We start from the raw sequence: 15,761 nt of genomic DNA on the forward strand, positions 1-15,761 counted from the left end.
TTGATAAGTCCCTCTGCAACCATAAGTTTAGTCGTGACTTGCCTTCTTTTATTTTATTTTCTACATTCAGAAGTTGGCTCTGTTTTTGGTCTTTGGATAAATGGATACCCAGATATTTAATTTCAGATTTGACAGGGATATTACAGATGTCTTTCAGTGGGGTTTCATGTATAGCCAGTAATTCACACTTTTTAATGTTTAATGTTAGGCCTGAGGCTTTGGAGAATTTTTCAATTTTATCAATAGTTTTTGAAATTTGGTGTCTATCTTTCAGGAATATAGTTGTGTCATCTGCTAGTTGGCTAATTATTATGTTTGTGCCAAGTACATTAAGTTTTTCGATATCATTACAGTTCTTAATATAGATAGCTAGCATTTCTGTGGCTAAGATGAACAGGTATGGTGAGATGGGGCAGCCCTGAGGAATCCCCACATTAACCTTGAAGCTTGGGGTGGTGCCACTGGGCAGTAGGACACAACTATTAATATCACGATACAATCCAGCGATAAATTTTATAAACTTGACTCCAAAACCAAAGTGTTTGAGAGTCGAAAGAATAAATGGATGCTCCACAGAGTCAAACGCTTTGTAGAAGTCTAGGAAGAGAAGGAAGCCATCATCTTCTATTTGGTTTCTATATTCAATGATGTCCATTACCAATCTAATATTATTATGGATTGATCTTCCCTTTAAGAATCCTGACTGTGTATCTGCAATTAGATCTGAAATACCTGTTTGGAGACGAGACTTGAAGATGTAAGTTAGAAGTTTGTAGTCTGAATTTCTAAGTGTAATGGGTCTTCTGTTATCTATGATTCTGGGATCTTTCCCAGGTTTTGGAATTGAGACGATAACCCCATGTCTCATTGTTGGTGGAAGCGCACAGGTTTCAAATATTTCAGTAAAAACTTGTAACAGTAGGTCTCTTAAATCTGTCCAAAAGTGTCTGTAAAAGTCTCCTGTGAGACCATCAGATCCTGGGGCTTTGTTAAGAGAGAGACGACCAATCACTGCATCAAGTTCTCTAATTGTTATTGGATTATCACATGTTTGTTTGAGGCTGTCCTCCACTTGGGGAATATGTTTGATTATTTCAAGAAAAAAAAGTTCACAGTCCATGTGAGAGAACTTAGAGCTATAGAGCTGGCTATAAAATTTAAAGATTTCAGTAGAGATCAATTTTTCATCCGTGACTTCATTATCATTAACCATTAAGGATCTGATGCTATTTTTTTCCTGTCTCCTTTTCTCAAGACCACAGAAATATGCAGAATTTTTTTCTCCCTCCTCTATCCACTTAGCTCTGGATCTGATGAAGGCCCCTTGGGCCTTACGGTTGTAAATTTAATCTAGTTTAGGTTGGAGGTTTAGAATCTTCTGTCTATCGTCTTCAGTTGGGTTAGGCCTGTTGCAATAAATATTTAACTGATTAATAATGTCTACTTCTTGTTTTTCCCTGTCTTTTTTAACAATTTTGCTGAATGAAATGGTAAATAAGCGTATTTTATATTTTAAAAATTCCCATTTTTTGGTAGCATTTATTAGTTCCTCCAATTTGGATATTTCTTTAATTAATGATTTGATTTTCTGGCAGTAGTCATTGTTTTTAAGCAAAGTGGAGTTAAACTTCCAATATGTGTGTGAGTGGACAGTGTTATCATTAGGTTTGATCTGCAGTAAGATCATACAATGATCTGTTAGAGGTGCAGCAGAGATATCAGAGCTAATATTATATAATAGTAAATGATTAGCAATCAGCCAGTGGTCAATTCTGGATTTAAATTTATGGTTCGCGCTAAACCAGGAGTATTTAGTTAATCCTGGATTTAAATGTCTCCAAATGTCAACCAAATTATGTTTTTCGTAAAAGTTTGTGAATGTGATGTTTGGGTGACTTGCAGAGTATCTACTAGGATATTTATCTAAAAAATCATCATGAACTAGGTTTAGATCACCACCAATTATGACATTATCAGTTGAGAATGTTAATTTGAGATTGTCCAAATGTAAGCCAATTTCATCCAGTAGGTTTTGGTTTTCTCTGCGGACGTTGTATCCATAAATGTTGACTAATATGAATTTTAGACCATCAATGTTAATAATAAGAATGATCCAGTGACCATACTCATCTGCTATATGGGACATTATCTGACCTTTAAAGTTATTTAGGAGGATGGCGACACCTGCTGATCTTGGAGTACCATGGCTAAAGTAAGCATCATCTCCCCACTGTTTGGCCCAAAACACAATATCATCATTCTTAGAATGAGTTTCCTGCAAAAAAATTATATTTGACTTCTTCCCTTTACAAAATAAAAAAAAAACTTTTTCTCTTTGTTATGTTTCTTAAACCCCTTGCATTAACAGAAATTAAAAGAATATTGCTCTTTAAACTGAACATAGAGCAAAAACAAATTAACAATCAACAACACTAGATTCCTGAGCTTAGAACAGTAACGGTTCCTTTTTAGGGAGATATGACAGTAGCAAAACCCTGAAAATACTTTTTCATTCAAACTTACTTATTTTGGGGTTAAAAACCCTGAACGGTTGTGTCTATGGTGAGACTCTTTGACCATTAATGAAGGCATGGGGGCCTCGGAACACCGTCTTTAGTCCCGCTTTCCTTGCTTGTTCCACTTTGGGCCACACAGCCCTCCGTGCCTCCCTGGTGAGATCCTCTGCCAGGCGGATGTTCAGCTCCTTGCAGACGGGGTGAAGTTTGGTGATCCTCCAGAGTTCTTATGGTTATTTAAGTACATGCGCCTTTAAAACACAATGTTACGAATGAGCGAGCTGCCTGTGGGAAGATGGCCGCCACGTGCGGACGTCGACCCCCATTGGCCAGCAGGGCGGACGAGACATTATGGATATCTATGGGTTTCTAATTACAGGTGAACCGGAAGTGTTTCTCTGCCGTTTGACCCCTCCTAATGCTGACAGAGCTGTATGAAGTTCGGGCAGAGAAGGAGCAGCTCGGGGTTAAACTTGTTACTGAAGCTTTCTCTTTAGCAGCGGCTCGGCCAGGACAGCCCCGCCATGAGCACCATGTTTGCAGACACCATTCTGATCGTTTTCATCTCTGTCTGCACGGCGCTGTTAGCAGAAGGTGGGTGGAAATCCTCTTTAAGCTAGCTGCCGTAAGGTAAGCTGTGTAGAGAAACACGGCATTGTAAACAAATGTAACGTTGTTATAAGCTTCGATATATATATTTCTTAATCAGTGTTTGTCCGAAGGATCATTTCTAGTGATTTCTTAAACCTTTAGTCAGTATTGAGTCTCGGTTTTATCGTTATCCGACTGAGCTAAAGGCTGGATCTCTGCGTTTCCGGTATGGCTTTTCAAAATAAAATACTTAAAGAAAGATCAAGCACGTTTCCAACTTCCAACTTAATTACCGTATAACAAACTGTGTAAAACATGTCAATCCTCTCCTTTGTTTAACTAAAAATATTAAGAAGCTGTTTATTTTTGCATTTTTGTTTGTGTCTTCTTTAACCTATGTTGTATTCTGATTGCACCCTTGCTTGTAATTTCTCTTCATGGTTTTGTGATGTGCATTTTTGTTTGTAAATAAAACTTTTTTTCTAAATGTTTGCTTTATAGAGCAAAATTAAAATAAAGCCGCTCTGACCAATTGACTTAAAAAAGGAAATGTAGATTTTATTTGCATTCTAATAGGCTATATCGGTAAAAAGAACGCAGATAACTGGAATGATTCAATTAACACTACTTTCATTAATTAAACACATGAGCCATGGAAATGGCTGTATAATAAGTCATGTTTAATAAAGATTGGGTTATTACTAATAAAATGGCTAATATTATATAGTAATAACTAATTAGTATATAATATGACAATAAAATTAAATATTACCTGCCAAATGTTTGTCAGTAAACCCATTTTCACTGTTTTTTTAACCGTAGGGAGACGTTTTCAAACCGTGGAAGTGTTTAAAATCATTGAATATGCTTGTGCAGCTTAAGGACTTCATTTTTATTTAGTAACAAGCTCTTTTTATGGCTCTCTATTTCTTTAAAGCACAATAAATGTTTAATGTTGAAATAAAAGACAGCAAACGATAGACTACTACACGCATCCTTACACGAACGGTTAAAACTAAACTGCAGTAGTTAGTTTTTCAAAGCTCTTGCATGTGAACCCAGTGCTTTAACATCCCTAAAAGCTCAGAAACATTAGCCTCATAGCAGCTAATATTGGTGGGTTGCAGTCAATGAATCACATCCCTGATTTTGAGCCAAATACCCCATAAATACACTTTTTATCAGGACTGAGGTGCTAGACATTAATAAATTACAAAAAATTGCTTAGCTGAGACACTTTAGTCAGGAGATGTCTTTAGATTTCTTCTTATAAGGCGGTCGCCTTCCCTTTACCAGGAGCTTTGTGCGTTTTGGGAGTGAAAACAAAGATCTGACAAACTCGGGATGATTTAACAGCGACACTGTATTACCAGAGACATTTAATGTGGCGTAGTGATTAGAAAAAAATCGCTTTTTGGGCTGCCTGATATAATATCGATGTTTTAGTTCCTAGTATCGATTTTTTTCTTTTTAAGCAAAACATTTTCACCTAAAAATCGGGGAAAATAGGCTACCTCTGCACCGCCAGTCTGATGGCGCTGTGGAGCCCTGTTGCTGTGCGGCGCAGTGCTATATCTGTAGTTAAGGCAGTCACAGTGGAAGAGGGGAAATGAGTCAAACCCCAAAGCAACATGAATGCCAAAATAACGGAACGATCAATGTCATCTGATGAACATATACAGAGGTTGCTTTTTTTTAATCTACAAATAAAAGTTTTATGGCCGAAAACTCTCTTCAAATTATATATTTTTTCCTTGTTATGAAACAAATGCAGGAACTCTGGATCAGATGAAAACATGGCAGACTATGAGCCGATCCTTTATGGTCTCTATCTGTTCATCAATCCTGCCAGCAGTCATCACTATTGCAGAGCAGTGAAGTTTCAATCATCATCAGTAATGTTAACCGTTAACAAAACACTTCCTTGATTTCTAAACGTGTATACAAAGGTATGGAGATTACAGTCTATCCCACTACTATAGTGCAGGTACCTCTAGACCAATGGCAAGTAAACCAGAGGAGTCTCATTAAACTTTTGTATTAAATAACATCTTTCACTCAGGGATCGGATCAGAGGGAATGTGATTTATATTCGTCAAATTCTGCTCTGTTTCTTTGCAGGGATCACCTGGGTTTTAGTCTATCGAACTGAAAAGTACAAGAGGCTAAAAGCTGAGGTGGAAAAGCAAAGCAAAAAGCGTAAGTGATCCCTGTGGTGATCCCAGTGATCCAATGGTAGCTGGACTGACTGTTCTTTACTGTCCTTTCTCTGCTTCCAGTTGAAAAGAAGAAAGAAACCATCACTGAATCTGCAGGACGACAGCAGAAGAAGAAGATCGGTAAGGAGCTGACATCTCAGGTCACAACAGCACTGATTTTTATTATTAAAGACTCTTCAACAAGGAAGCTCGCTATTGGCTGTCCTAAAGGCTGCTAGATGATGTCACCACCTAGTTTGAATATTTATTCAAACTTTGATCCAGCTATAGGAAAGAGGAAAAGCCACATCGAAAAAAAAAAAACTCTAAATAGGTTTAAAACTTAAGATGAACTCAAAAAAAATAATATAAATAATTTTTAATTAATTATATTTTCAATGAATCCAAACTGCGTAAATCAAACCTTTCATGTTATCAAATCAAACTTTGACATCTATACTCTTTAGAGCTATAATGACAAAGTAGGACCAAAGGGAAAAAAAAACATTTTCTTTAATTAAAACAGAAGATCTTTTTGTTTTCCAATTGAAATTAAATCTCTTTCTTTCCAATGTTTTACTGCAGTTCCCTAATATCTTGACATAACTGTACATATTAAGATGCAGAGCTTGAATCGGTTTAATTGTCCACTCTTATAATATTATCTAAATGGTCGTTTGTGATTCTGATTTTCCACATATTGATCATGTGAAGATGACTGATGTCCAATGTTCTGAGCTGCTCTGAAAACAACCAGCGTCTTTGTTCTGTTGCAGAAAGACAAGAAGAGAAGCTGAAGAACAACAACAGAGACCTGTCCATGGTGAGACACTTAATGGCGAAGAAGCCTCCTGAGGCTCAGAGATTCTCTGGTCTTCTACAGTAACGCCGTCTACATCATCTCTGTGCTTTAAGCCAAAGATACTCCTGCTGACCCATACAGAGGGCTGATAGGTGCATGTGTTTGCTGAATCATTAGTGCAGTGGTTCCCAAGGTGGAGTATGCTCCCCCTAGGGAGGACATTGTGTTATTGCATGGGACATTGTAGTGAATTTCTTTTTTTTTTCTTTGTTTAAAAACAAAAAAACTTAAAATAATTACTCTTTAAAATTGGTAGTTTTGTCATTTAAAAGAATTTTAGTTTATTTATTAGCTATATGTAGTTTTATAAAATTTTTCTCCCCCACTATTTATTTCCAACTAGTTATTTTTTTCCCAGAGTGGTAATTTAAAGGGAAACTTTCTTGGAAACCAAAGAGGGGCTAGAAAGGAACTTTGGAAACCACTGCATTAGTGCGTTCAGCAGCCGAGCTTTGAAATTCTAAGAGGCTCCTGTTTGGCCTTCAATATGTTTAAAATCTACTGTCAATGAGTTGTTTTTTTTAATGATTTACCACAGGGATGGGCAGCTGCAGTTCTGGAGGGCCTGTACACTGGAACATTTGGATATGTACTTGACTTAAAGGAATAGTACACCCAAAACATGATTAGCCTTCATTTTCTACTCACCCCCATGCTGAACAACACTCTGGAGTACTTTTTTGATATCTCAAATGCATCTGGAGATCTGGGAGGCTTCTTGCTGTCTGCTGACATTCAAATAATGGAGGTGCCCAGTGCCCGAGGCAGAAAGGTCCATAAAAGTCCACAAAAAACGTGTCAATATTCCTCCATACTGCTCGTCCAATGTATTCCAAGTGTCCTGAGTGGATAGCATCCAGAATTTACTCGAAACGAAGTCATTTAGAATGTTTTTAGAGCATAAACAGTAGTGTATAGGATTTCCTAAAAGCGCGCGGCTGCGAGTTCACGAGTCTACGGAAACCGCGGCAGACCAAACCAGATGAAAGTGCGCATTCAGCGTCTGCTCTGCTAATAATGCAAGCGTAGAAGAAGAAATGTGCTGTTTACCTGTGCAAAGAAAGAAACAACGAAAGAAAAATGTCTGAGGACTTCAGTGTTGAGGAAGAGCATGAGTTCTTTGCCGAGCTGAATGCGCACTTTCATCTGGTGTGGTCTGCCGCGGTTTCCGTAGCGTCGTGAACGCGCTTTTAGGAAATCCTATACACTACTGTTTATGCTCTAAAAACATTCTAAATGACTTCGTTTCGAGTAAATTATGGACGCTACCCACTCAGGACACTTGGAATACATTGGACGAGCAGTATGGAGGAATATTGACACGTTTTTTTGTGGACTTTTATGGACCTTTCTGTCTCGGGCGCCATAGACCTCCATTATTAGAATGTCAGCAGACAGCAAGAAGCCTCCCAGATCTCCAGATGCATTTGAGATATCAAAAAAGTACTCCAGAGTGTTGTTCAGCCTGGGGGTGAGTAGAAAATGAAGGCTAATCATGTTTTGGGTGTACTATTCCTTTAACACTCCTGAATCAAGTAATTAAAAGGACTCTGGAGAAATTAATTGCATACTGGGGAGGAATTTCAACCATTTGATTCAGATGTGGTGGACAAAGGATGAATCTAAATGTTGCAGGAAACCGGCCCTCTAGGACCAGAGTTGCCCACCTCTAATTTACCCTATTTTCCGGAATACAAGGCGCTAATTTTTATCGCATTTTTAACAATGCGGCTTACAAGAAGGCGTGGCTTCTCTGTGGATTTTTCCTAACCACCAGAGGGGGAAGTCAAAGTTGGAAATGAAAGATTAAGGGGCTAATTTTCATTTAGCACAACTAGCTAGCTAGCAACAGGCACGACGGAGAACAAATGTCCCGAATTCACACATTTTGACATTTATTTGCCGCATTAAAGCTGCCGAACCAATGAAGAGACTGGGCTCAACTCCTGCAGAGCTGAAATAAAGAGCTGACGACGCCCCAACTTTCAGTAGAAGCTCTTACTGCTGCGAGTAAACAAGCTAACGGGAGCTAGCATTCCTTTTGTCCCTACTCCGGGGGCTATATGTAGAGCTCCCCCTACAGGTGTAGTGGGAGAAAGTTCAGTAGATATCAGCAGCTTATAGCCCGGTGTGGCTATATAGGCATATTTCGGTTTTTTTATTTTTTCCTTCAAAAAACTTAGTGAGGTGCGCTCTATAGTCCAAAAAATACGGTAATGTTTCTGTTTGGTTTAAAAGTTGTTCTCATTGTGTCATATCAAACATGCACATAGAAGAAGAACACGCAATATTGTCCTTAAGAATCAGCCTCAATTAATCGGCAGGACATATCGGTGATTGGTTATACTGATGTCAGTATAATGAGCCTGATCTGTGTCTTTCTATCTCTAGATTTAGCCCAAGTTTAGTCTAATGCAATTTTTCTTGTTCCTAGGTCCGCATGAAGTCCATGTTTGCTATTGGCTTCTGCTTCACAGCTTTGATGGGCATGTTCAACTCCATGTAAGCTCCTCATTTGTCTAAACAGATGTAAATATGTATAAAAGAGGTGATAACTGACCAGAATAAACAAACTGCTCCTCTAGTTTCGATGGCAGGGTTGTGGCCAAGCTGCCGTTTGTGCCGGTCTCTTACATTCAAGGCCTGTCGCACCGCAACCTGCTGGGTGACGACTTCACCGACTGCTCCTTCATCTTCCTCTACATCCTGTGCACCATGTCCATCAGACAGGTAACCTTCACACTTCCTGCACTTTCAGTGTTTGTGTTCAAGGTTCACATTGTTTTCAGTTTATTTTACAAAAGACTTTGTTAGTTTTAAAAAACAGCAAAAGGGCTTTGGTGACTCAATTACAACATATGCGTAGGTGTCTGAGTTTGAAACTGTAAGAGAATAAAAATGAATAAATTAAAAATAATTTTTCTTGTTGTCAGCGCTTAAATGCATGTGATATAGTTATTTTGTGAGAATTCAAGCTTAGAAGTTACGACTAAACACATTCAGTAATAGGAATCTGCTAACCCTGATGAAACTGGTAAACTCCTTACCAGTTGGTGGCAGTAACGCACCTCAAAGTAGAACAGAAAGACATGAAGTAAGAATACATACTCATACGAGCAGATTTATTTATGACATAAACACATAAACTGCTCTCCACGTATATTTTGAACAATTAATGAGTGCAGCTTTTAACACCACAAGGCTGATATTTTATTCCAACCATCAGCGTTTGCTCTGTCGCCTCGCTCTGGTTTTTATGCTCCTGTAGATTCTCTCATGTTCGCTGCGGTTTCTGTTTCATGTCAGATTTTATCACTTTGAGGGTGGAACCGACCTGAAAAAGTAAAACCACCTGATTGGCTATTTTTCAGAAAAGCCTGCATCTTGAGAGATGGCCTTTTTCTTCAGGGTTGGAGCTAGCAAAGCATCTTTTAGCTAAAAGCTGGTCACTTAAAGGAATAGTACACCCAAAACATGATTAGCCTTCATTTTCTACTCACCCCCATGCTGAAAAACACTCTGGAGTACTTTTTTGATATCTCAAATGCATCTGGAGATCTGGGAGGCTTCTTGCTGTCTGCTGACATTCAAATAATGGAGGTCTATGGCGCCCGAGACAGAAAGGTCCATAAAAGTCCACAAAAAACGTGTCAATATTCCTCCATACTGCTCGTCCAATGTAATCCAAGTGTCCTGAGTGGGTAGCGTCCATAATTTACTCGAAACGAAGTCATTTAGAATGTTTTTATAGCATAAACAGTAGCGAATAGGATTTCCTGAAAGCGCGCGCCAGTGCGTTCACAACGCTACGGAAGCCGGCAGACCAAACCAGATGAAAGTGCGCATTCAGCGTCTGCTCTGCCAATAATGCAAGCGTAGAAGAAGAAATGTGCTGTTTACCTGTGCAAAGAAAGAAACAACGAAAGAAAAATGTCTGAGGACTTCAGTGTTGAGGAAGAGCATGAGTTCTTTGCCGAGCTGAATGCGCACTTTCATCTGGTTTGGTCTGCCGCGGTTCCCGTAGCGTCATGAACTCGCCGGCGCGCGCTTTCAGGAAATCCTATACATTACTGTTTATGCTCTAAAAACATTCTAAATGACTTCGTTTCGAGTAAATTCTGGATGCTACCCACTCAGGACACTTGGAATACATTGGACGAGCAGTATGGAGGAATATTGACACGTTTTTTGTGGACTTTTATGGACCTTTCTGTCTCGGGCACTGGGCACCTCCATTATTTGAATGTCAGCAGACAGCAAGAAGCCTCCCAGATCTCCAGATGCATTTGAGATATCAAAAAAGTACTCCAGAGTGTTGTTCAGCATGGGGGTGAGTAGAAAATGAAGGCTAATCATGTTTTGGGTGTACTATTCCTTTAAAGCAGGGGTGCCCAACCTTTTTTAAACCAAGATCTACTTTTGAAGTTGATGGCATGCCGAGATCTACCAAGCCAAACACAAGGGATGGGCTTTATTTGTTTTATTTGCACAGGTGGAGAATAAACAGTAAGTCCAACAAATTAGGAAATTATCAATTGTGTCAAAAAAATAGGTTGCAAAAACAGAACTTAACAATCTCAGAAGAACTTCACACCATATCTCTCTCTCTCTTTCTCTCAGTCATCAGACACCAAAACTACAGAAAAAAAGAGCAGTCAAGATCTCCAGACAAAGGCTGTGCAGTCAAAAAACCTAAATAAGCCAATTTATACACACACACACAGTCCAGAGATGACAAAAAATAAATTAGTCATGTTTATATCACTGTTTATATATATATATATATATATATATATATACACTATATTGCCAAAAGTATTTGCTCACCTGCCTTGACTCACATATGAGCTTAAGTGACATCCCGTTCCTAATCCATAGGGTTCAATATGACGTCGGTCCACCCTTTGCAGCTAGAACAGCTTCAACTCTTCTGGGAAGGCTGTCCACAAGGTTTAGGAGTGTGTTTATGGGAATTTTTGACCATTCTTCCAGAAGCGCATTTGTGAGGTCGCACACTGATGTTGGACGAGAAGGCCTGGCTCTCAGTCTCCGCTCTAATTCATCCCAAAGGTGTTCTATCGGGTTGAGGTCAGGACTCTGTGCAGGCCAGTCAAGTTCATCCACACCAGACTCTGTCATCCATGTCTTTATGGACCTTGCTTTGTGCACTGGTGCACAGTCATGTTGGAAGAGGAAGGGGCCAGCTCCAAACTGTTCCCACAAAGTTGGGAGCATGGAATTGTCCAAAATGTCTTGGTATGCTGAAGCATTCAGAGTTCCTTTCACTGGAACTAAGGGGCCAAGCCCAGCTCCTGAAAAACAACCTCACACCATAATCCCCCCTCCACCAAACTTTACACTTGGCACAATGCAGTCAGACAAGTACCGTTCTCCTGGCAACCGCCAAACCCAGACCCGTCCATCAGATTGCCAGATGGAGAAGCGCGATTCGTCACTCCAGAGAACGCGTCTCCACTGCTCTAGAGTCCAGTGGCGGCGTGCTTTACACCACCGCATCCGACGCTTTGCATTGCACTTGGTGATGTATGGCTTGGATGCAGCTGCTCGACCATGGAAACCCATTCCATGAAGCTCTCTGCGCACTGTTCTTGAGCTAATCTGAAGGCCACATGAAGTTTGGAGGTCTGTAGTGATTGACTCTGCAGAAAGTTGGCGACCTCTTCGCACTATGCGCGTCAGCATCCGCTGACCCCCGCTCCGTCAGTTTACGTGGCCTACCACTTCGTGGCTGAGTTGCTGTCGTTCCCAAACACTTCCATTTTCTTATAATACAGATGACAGTTGACTGTGGAATATTTAGGAGCGAGGAAATTTCACGACTGGATTTGTTGCACAGGTGGCATCCTATCACAGTTCCACGCTGGAATTCACTGAGCTCCTGAGAGCGACCCATTCTTTCACAAATGTTTGTAAAAACAGTCTGCATGCCTAGGTGCTTGAATTTATACACCTGTGGCCATGGAAGTGATTGGAACACCTGATTCCAATAATTTGGATGGGTGAGCAAATACTTTTGGCAATATAGTGTATATACATATATATACATTTTTTTTTTTTACTACTTTTCAAGGCTGCACTTTAAAAAAAAAATGAAATTGACCAGAGAGCTGTTCCAAGCTAAATTTCTTTTTGTTTTACACTTGTGTAAACTTTATGACAAATAAAATCTGTCAAAGATCTAAGATGACTTCAAAGCAGGAAGAAGGAGAAGGGAAGTCCACTATTTCAGAATGATAAACTTCACTGGGCATTGGCAGAGAAACTGACAGATGGATTAAAATTCAACAGGAGAACAGATAAAAATTGGAAAATACTGAGTCCAAACTATGTGGATGTGAAGATGTAACATTCAGCAGAATGGGTTGTTGACTGTTTCAGAAAGTCTTTAATTTCGGCAAAAGTTCCAAAAATCGTTCGAAGAATCTGCCAAGGCTCAGCAGCAGATCAGGGTGGTCTGCACCTGCCTCCCGGAGCTGGGCACGGAATAAACGCCTCTGAAAAACTCCCGGCCCAAACAGAGCAAGCGATCTTCATCACAACGTCCACGACATGCTTCATATTTAAAATACTGACGCACAGCTGTTGTCGATGAATGATGCAGAAATAGTATAATAATAAGTATAATAGTAATAGTATAATAATATAAACAGATTATTGTTGCTGTTGAAGCACTTAGTCACGATGACCGTGGATAAACTGCTGTTATCAGCAGCAGGCCATCTGAGGGCTCTGATGGATGAATGGCGGTGCTTTCTGAGTTCAACACAGTTTCTACGTCCTTTGATCCCATCTTCAGGTCAATCTGCCGTCTGTTCAACCTTTGACCCCTGACTGAGAGTTTATCATCGCAGTAAAGCTATATGACACAGCAGTTTTAGCTTTTAAACCACATCAATATGTTTCAGTAAAGTGCCGTAAGTGTTGTTGGCTGTAGGTTGATGGTGAAGGCTCCCCTGGTTTAACCTATCGGCCAAAGTTTAACGTTGCAGACATTTTTACAAAGATTATGAATGCCTAGACTTGAAACTTATGTATATATTTTTTTATTACGAAAAACCTAAAATTGTTAGAGACTTTAAAGACAATAACTACATGTGTAACTCTGTCCTGCCAGTAGATGGCGCTCTCACAGGCTCTCGTTCATACCTTGTACCGTTTACCATCCGGTTCCTGGGACTAATGTCTCTGAGCTGTTGATTCGCACAGAGTGGATCAGTTTAAAAGTCTAGATTTTCCCAAAATTTAATTTTCATAAACAATAATCTGATAAAGCTATAATATCGATTAATAGCTCAGCCTTAGATCAAACTGATCCACAGTGCACAGAATGCATAAATGCATCCATTTTTTATAGGATGTAGTTTTGCTATTTATTTTTATTTATTTAACAGTGTCCTGTCTGGCAATGTGGCAATAAGAATAATTGTCTTGATGCCAAAAAGAGCCCAAACAGATTTTACTTTCACAAGTGTAGCAGTACGGCTATTGCCATAATGTTCCACTTGTTTCATGCATATAAATTGCTTTATTATAATTATGCAGGGAGCTTTACAGTTTATATAGACACTGCAATGTAAATAGAGCAGAAAAACAGAAGAAGAAAAGGAAAAAAGAAAAAAAGAGGATGAAAGAAAGAAGAGATAGAAAGGAGATAATGACAAGTTTTGCTATTTAGAAATGCTCTAGAGATTAAAGGACATTCAGGACCATAATTACAGGATTTATTGCCAACCTGGAGTAATTTCTGGTTGTAAATGCACAAATAGGGTGACGGTAAAGAGTGCTACCAGAGGAGAGCGGCTAATGCTAATAATTGCTTAGCATTAGCAAACATTTAACTTACCTATCCAGAAGAAAAGCAGTTGGTGGTGAAGAGATTCCTTTCATTTCAATGTAGGCATAGTAACCAGAAGTGAATAGTTATTTATTTTGGATCCTTTTTTCATTAAAGGTGATATTTTGATTCTGCACAATTATAAAAGTTATTTTCTTTTCTAATAATTGTTTTGATAGGAAATTCATAGCTACAATCTACAGATATAAATGTCAAATTCTAAATTAGTTCCAGGAACCAAACGCTTATGTTTCTGTACCAGCCTTCTCAGCATAACAACAAATCATTTTTTTTATATTTTTCCCAGTGCGGGAGCATTGTAACCAACATTTTATTTGTATTTGATAACAAATTATTTAAAAAATGATTTACACAAAATATTTTTTTTTTCAATAAAATTTAAACTTTTTTCTGTGTCACAGTAGACCTTTCGTGTGAATTTTGAAAATTTATTGTTTTAATGAAATTTTCTGAACCACTTTTCGGTGGATCTATATGTTTATATTAATAATCATGATGATAAAGTTGTAGCAATGACCCTTTCAAGATTACGGAAAAGGATTAGGGCCAGTGGAAAAAAAAAAAGTTAACTGATTTTTAAATTTTATTTCAGTTTAGTATGGGGGGAAAAAGTCAGAATTCTGAGAATAATGTCAGAATTCTGACTTTTTTCCCATATTAAACTGAAATAAAAGTAAAAAATCAGTTAACTTTTTTTTTTTCCAGTGGCCCTAATCCACTTTATTTTCTTTTTTCTTTTAAAGAATTCACAGATAAAACGAACATTATCATTGAATATAAAAAGCAGCGGGTTTATTGTTTCTGCTTCCTGCATCTCGCTGTTTTAATTACCGGTAATAAATGCATTTGGTCAGGCTTTACTCATCGCTCTGCTCTCGGTGCGTTCTGATTTAATGTCACGCTTTCTGTCCTCCTTCCAGAACATTCAGAAGATGCTCGGACTCGCTCCCTCCAGAGCTGCCACCAAACAGGCGGGCGGCTTCCTGGGACCTCCTGCCCAGGCGGCAAAGTTTTCCTAATCAGCCGGTGACGATGGCGCCCTCCACAGAGCATAGATGGAACCGTTTCAGCTGGAACTAATGTCTTACATGTTGCAGCTACCATGTTGTTTGGTTTCTTTGTTGTTTGTTGTTATATTTAACTTAAAGGTGAGGAGGGATAAAAAGAGTTAGTTCCTTAAATTCTGTTCACACAGTTTAGCTCGTATTGATTTTAATGGTATTTTGGCACAATAAGGTCTGAAGCCCTTTCAGTATTATTGGATGTCATCATCTCTGTTTTGAATAACTAACATATTAATAAAATTTTTATGATTATATCTCAGTACCATTTAATTACATCTGCAGTCTTTATTTTTCCATCCCGTTTAGATGTGGATGAGAAGTCACCCCCAGATTCCACATACTCCGTCAGCGCTCCGCCCCGCTGACGTACGTCGTGCGGAGCGCTTGTCTTTCATGGAAATCAATGAGAGCTGTTCCACATCCATCGCTACTCCTCCGCACGTCTCCGTCCACGTACGTCTTCTCCGTCCGTCACCGACAAATTACGGAGCCGAGCTATTTTTTGCTCCGCTCCGGTCCGGCCAGGTCGAGATCCGCAATTGCAATCGCACCAAACAGGAAAAAGAACATCGACAAATTCCGGTTCGTCAAATTAAAATATAGCAGCAACAAAACTAACACCGTTTATTTAAATGATTGGATCCAAACTATTGG

General features: G+C 39.1%; 1 protein-coding gene across 1 annotated transcript; it reads left to right on the top strand.

The window, feature by feature from the left end:
• Nucleotides 1-2,904: 2,904 nt before the first annotated feature.
• Nucleotides 2,905-15,372, top strand: tmco1 (transmembrane and coiled-coil domains 1). The gene is made up of 7 exons (XM_038291739.1): nucleotides 2,905-3,110; nucleotides 5,229-5,306; nucleotides 5,387-5,446; nucleotides 6,082-6,128; nucleotides 8,602-8,669; nucleotides 8,753-8,897; nucleotides 14,964-15,372. The coding sequence occupies exons 1-7, from the start codon at nucleotides 3,041-3,043 to the stop codon at nucleotides 15,060-15,062; spliced, it is 567 nt and encodes a 188-aa protein (XP_038147667.1). The 5' UTR covers nucleotides 2,905-3,040; the 3' UTR covers nucleotides 15,063-15,372.
• The last annotated feature ends 389 nt before the right edge of the window (nucleotides 15,373-15,761 follow it).

This window comes from Cyprinodon tularosa, unplaced genomic scaffold (genome assembly GCF_016077235.1).
Source record: "Cyprinodon tularosa strain WSP-4 unplaced genomic scaffold, ASM1607723v1 ctg30, whole genome shotgun sequence".
NCBI lineage: Eukaryota > Metazoa > Chordata > Actinopteri > Cyprinodontiformes > Cyprinodontidae > Cyprinodon > Cyprinodon tularosa.

Coding starts and splice junctions, on each gene's coding strand:
- tmco1 (XM_038291739.1), top strand. CDS start 3,041: ATGAGCACCATGTTTGCAGACACCATTCTGATCGTTTTCATCTCTGTC. Junction 6,129..8,601: donor ACAACAGAGACCTGTCCATG/GTGAGACACTTA, acceptor TCTTGTTCCTAG/GTCCGCATGAAGTCCATGTT. Junction 8,670..8,752: donor ATGGGCATGTTCAACTCCAT/GTAAGCTCCTCA, acceptor CTGCTCCTCTAG/TTTCGATGGCAGGGTTGTGG.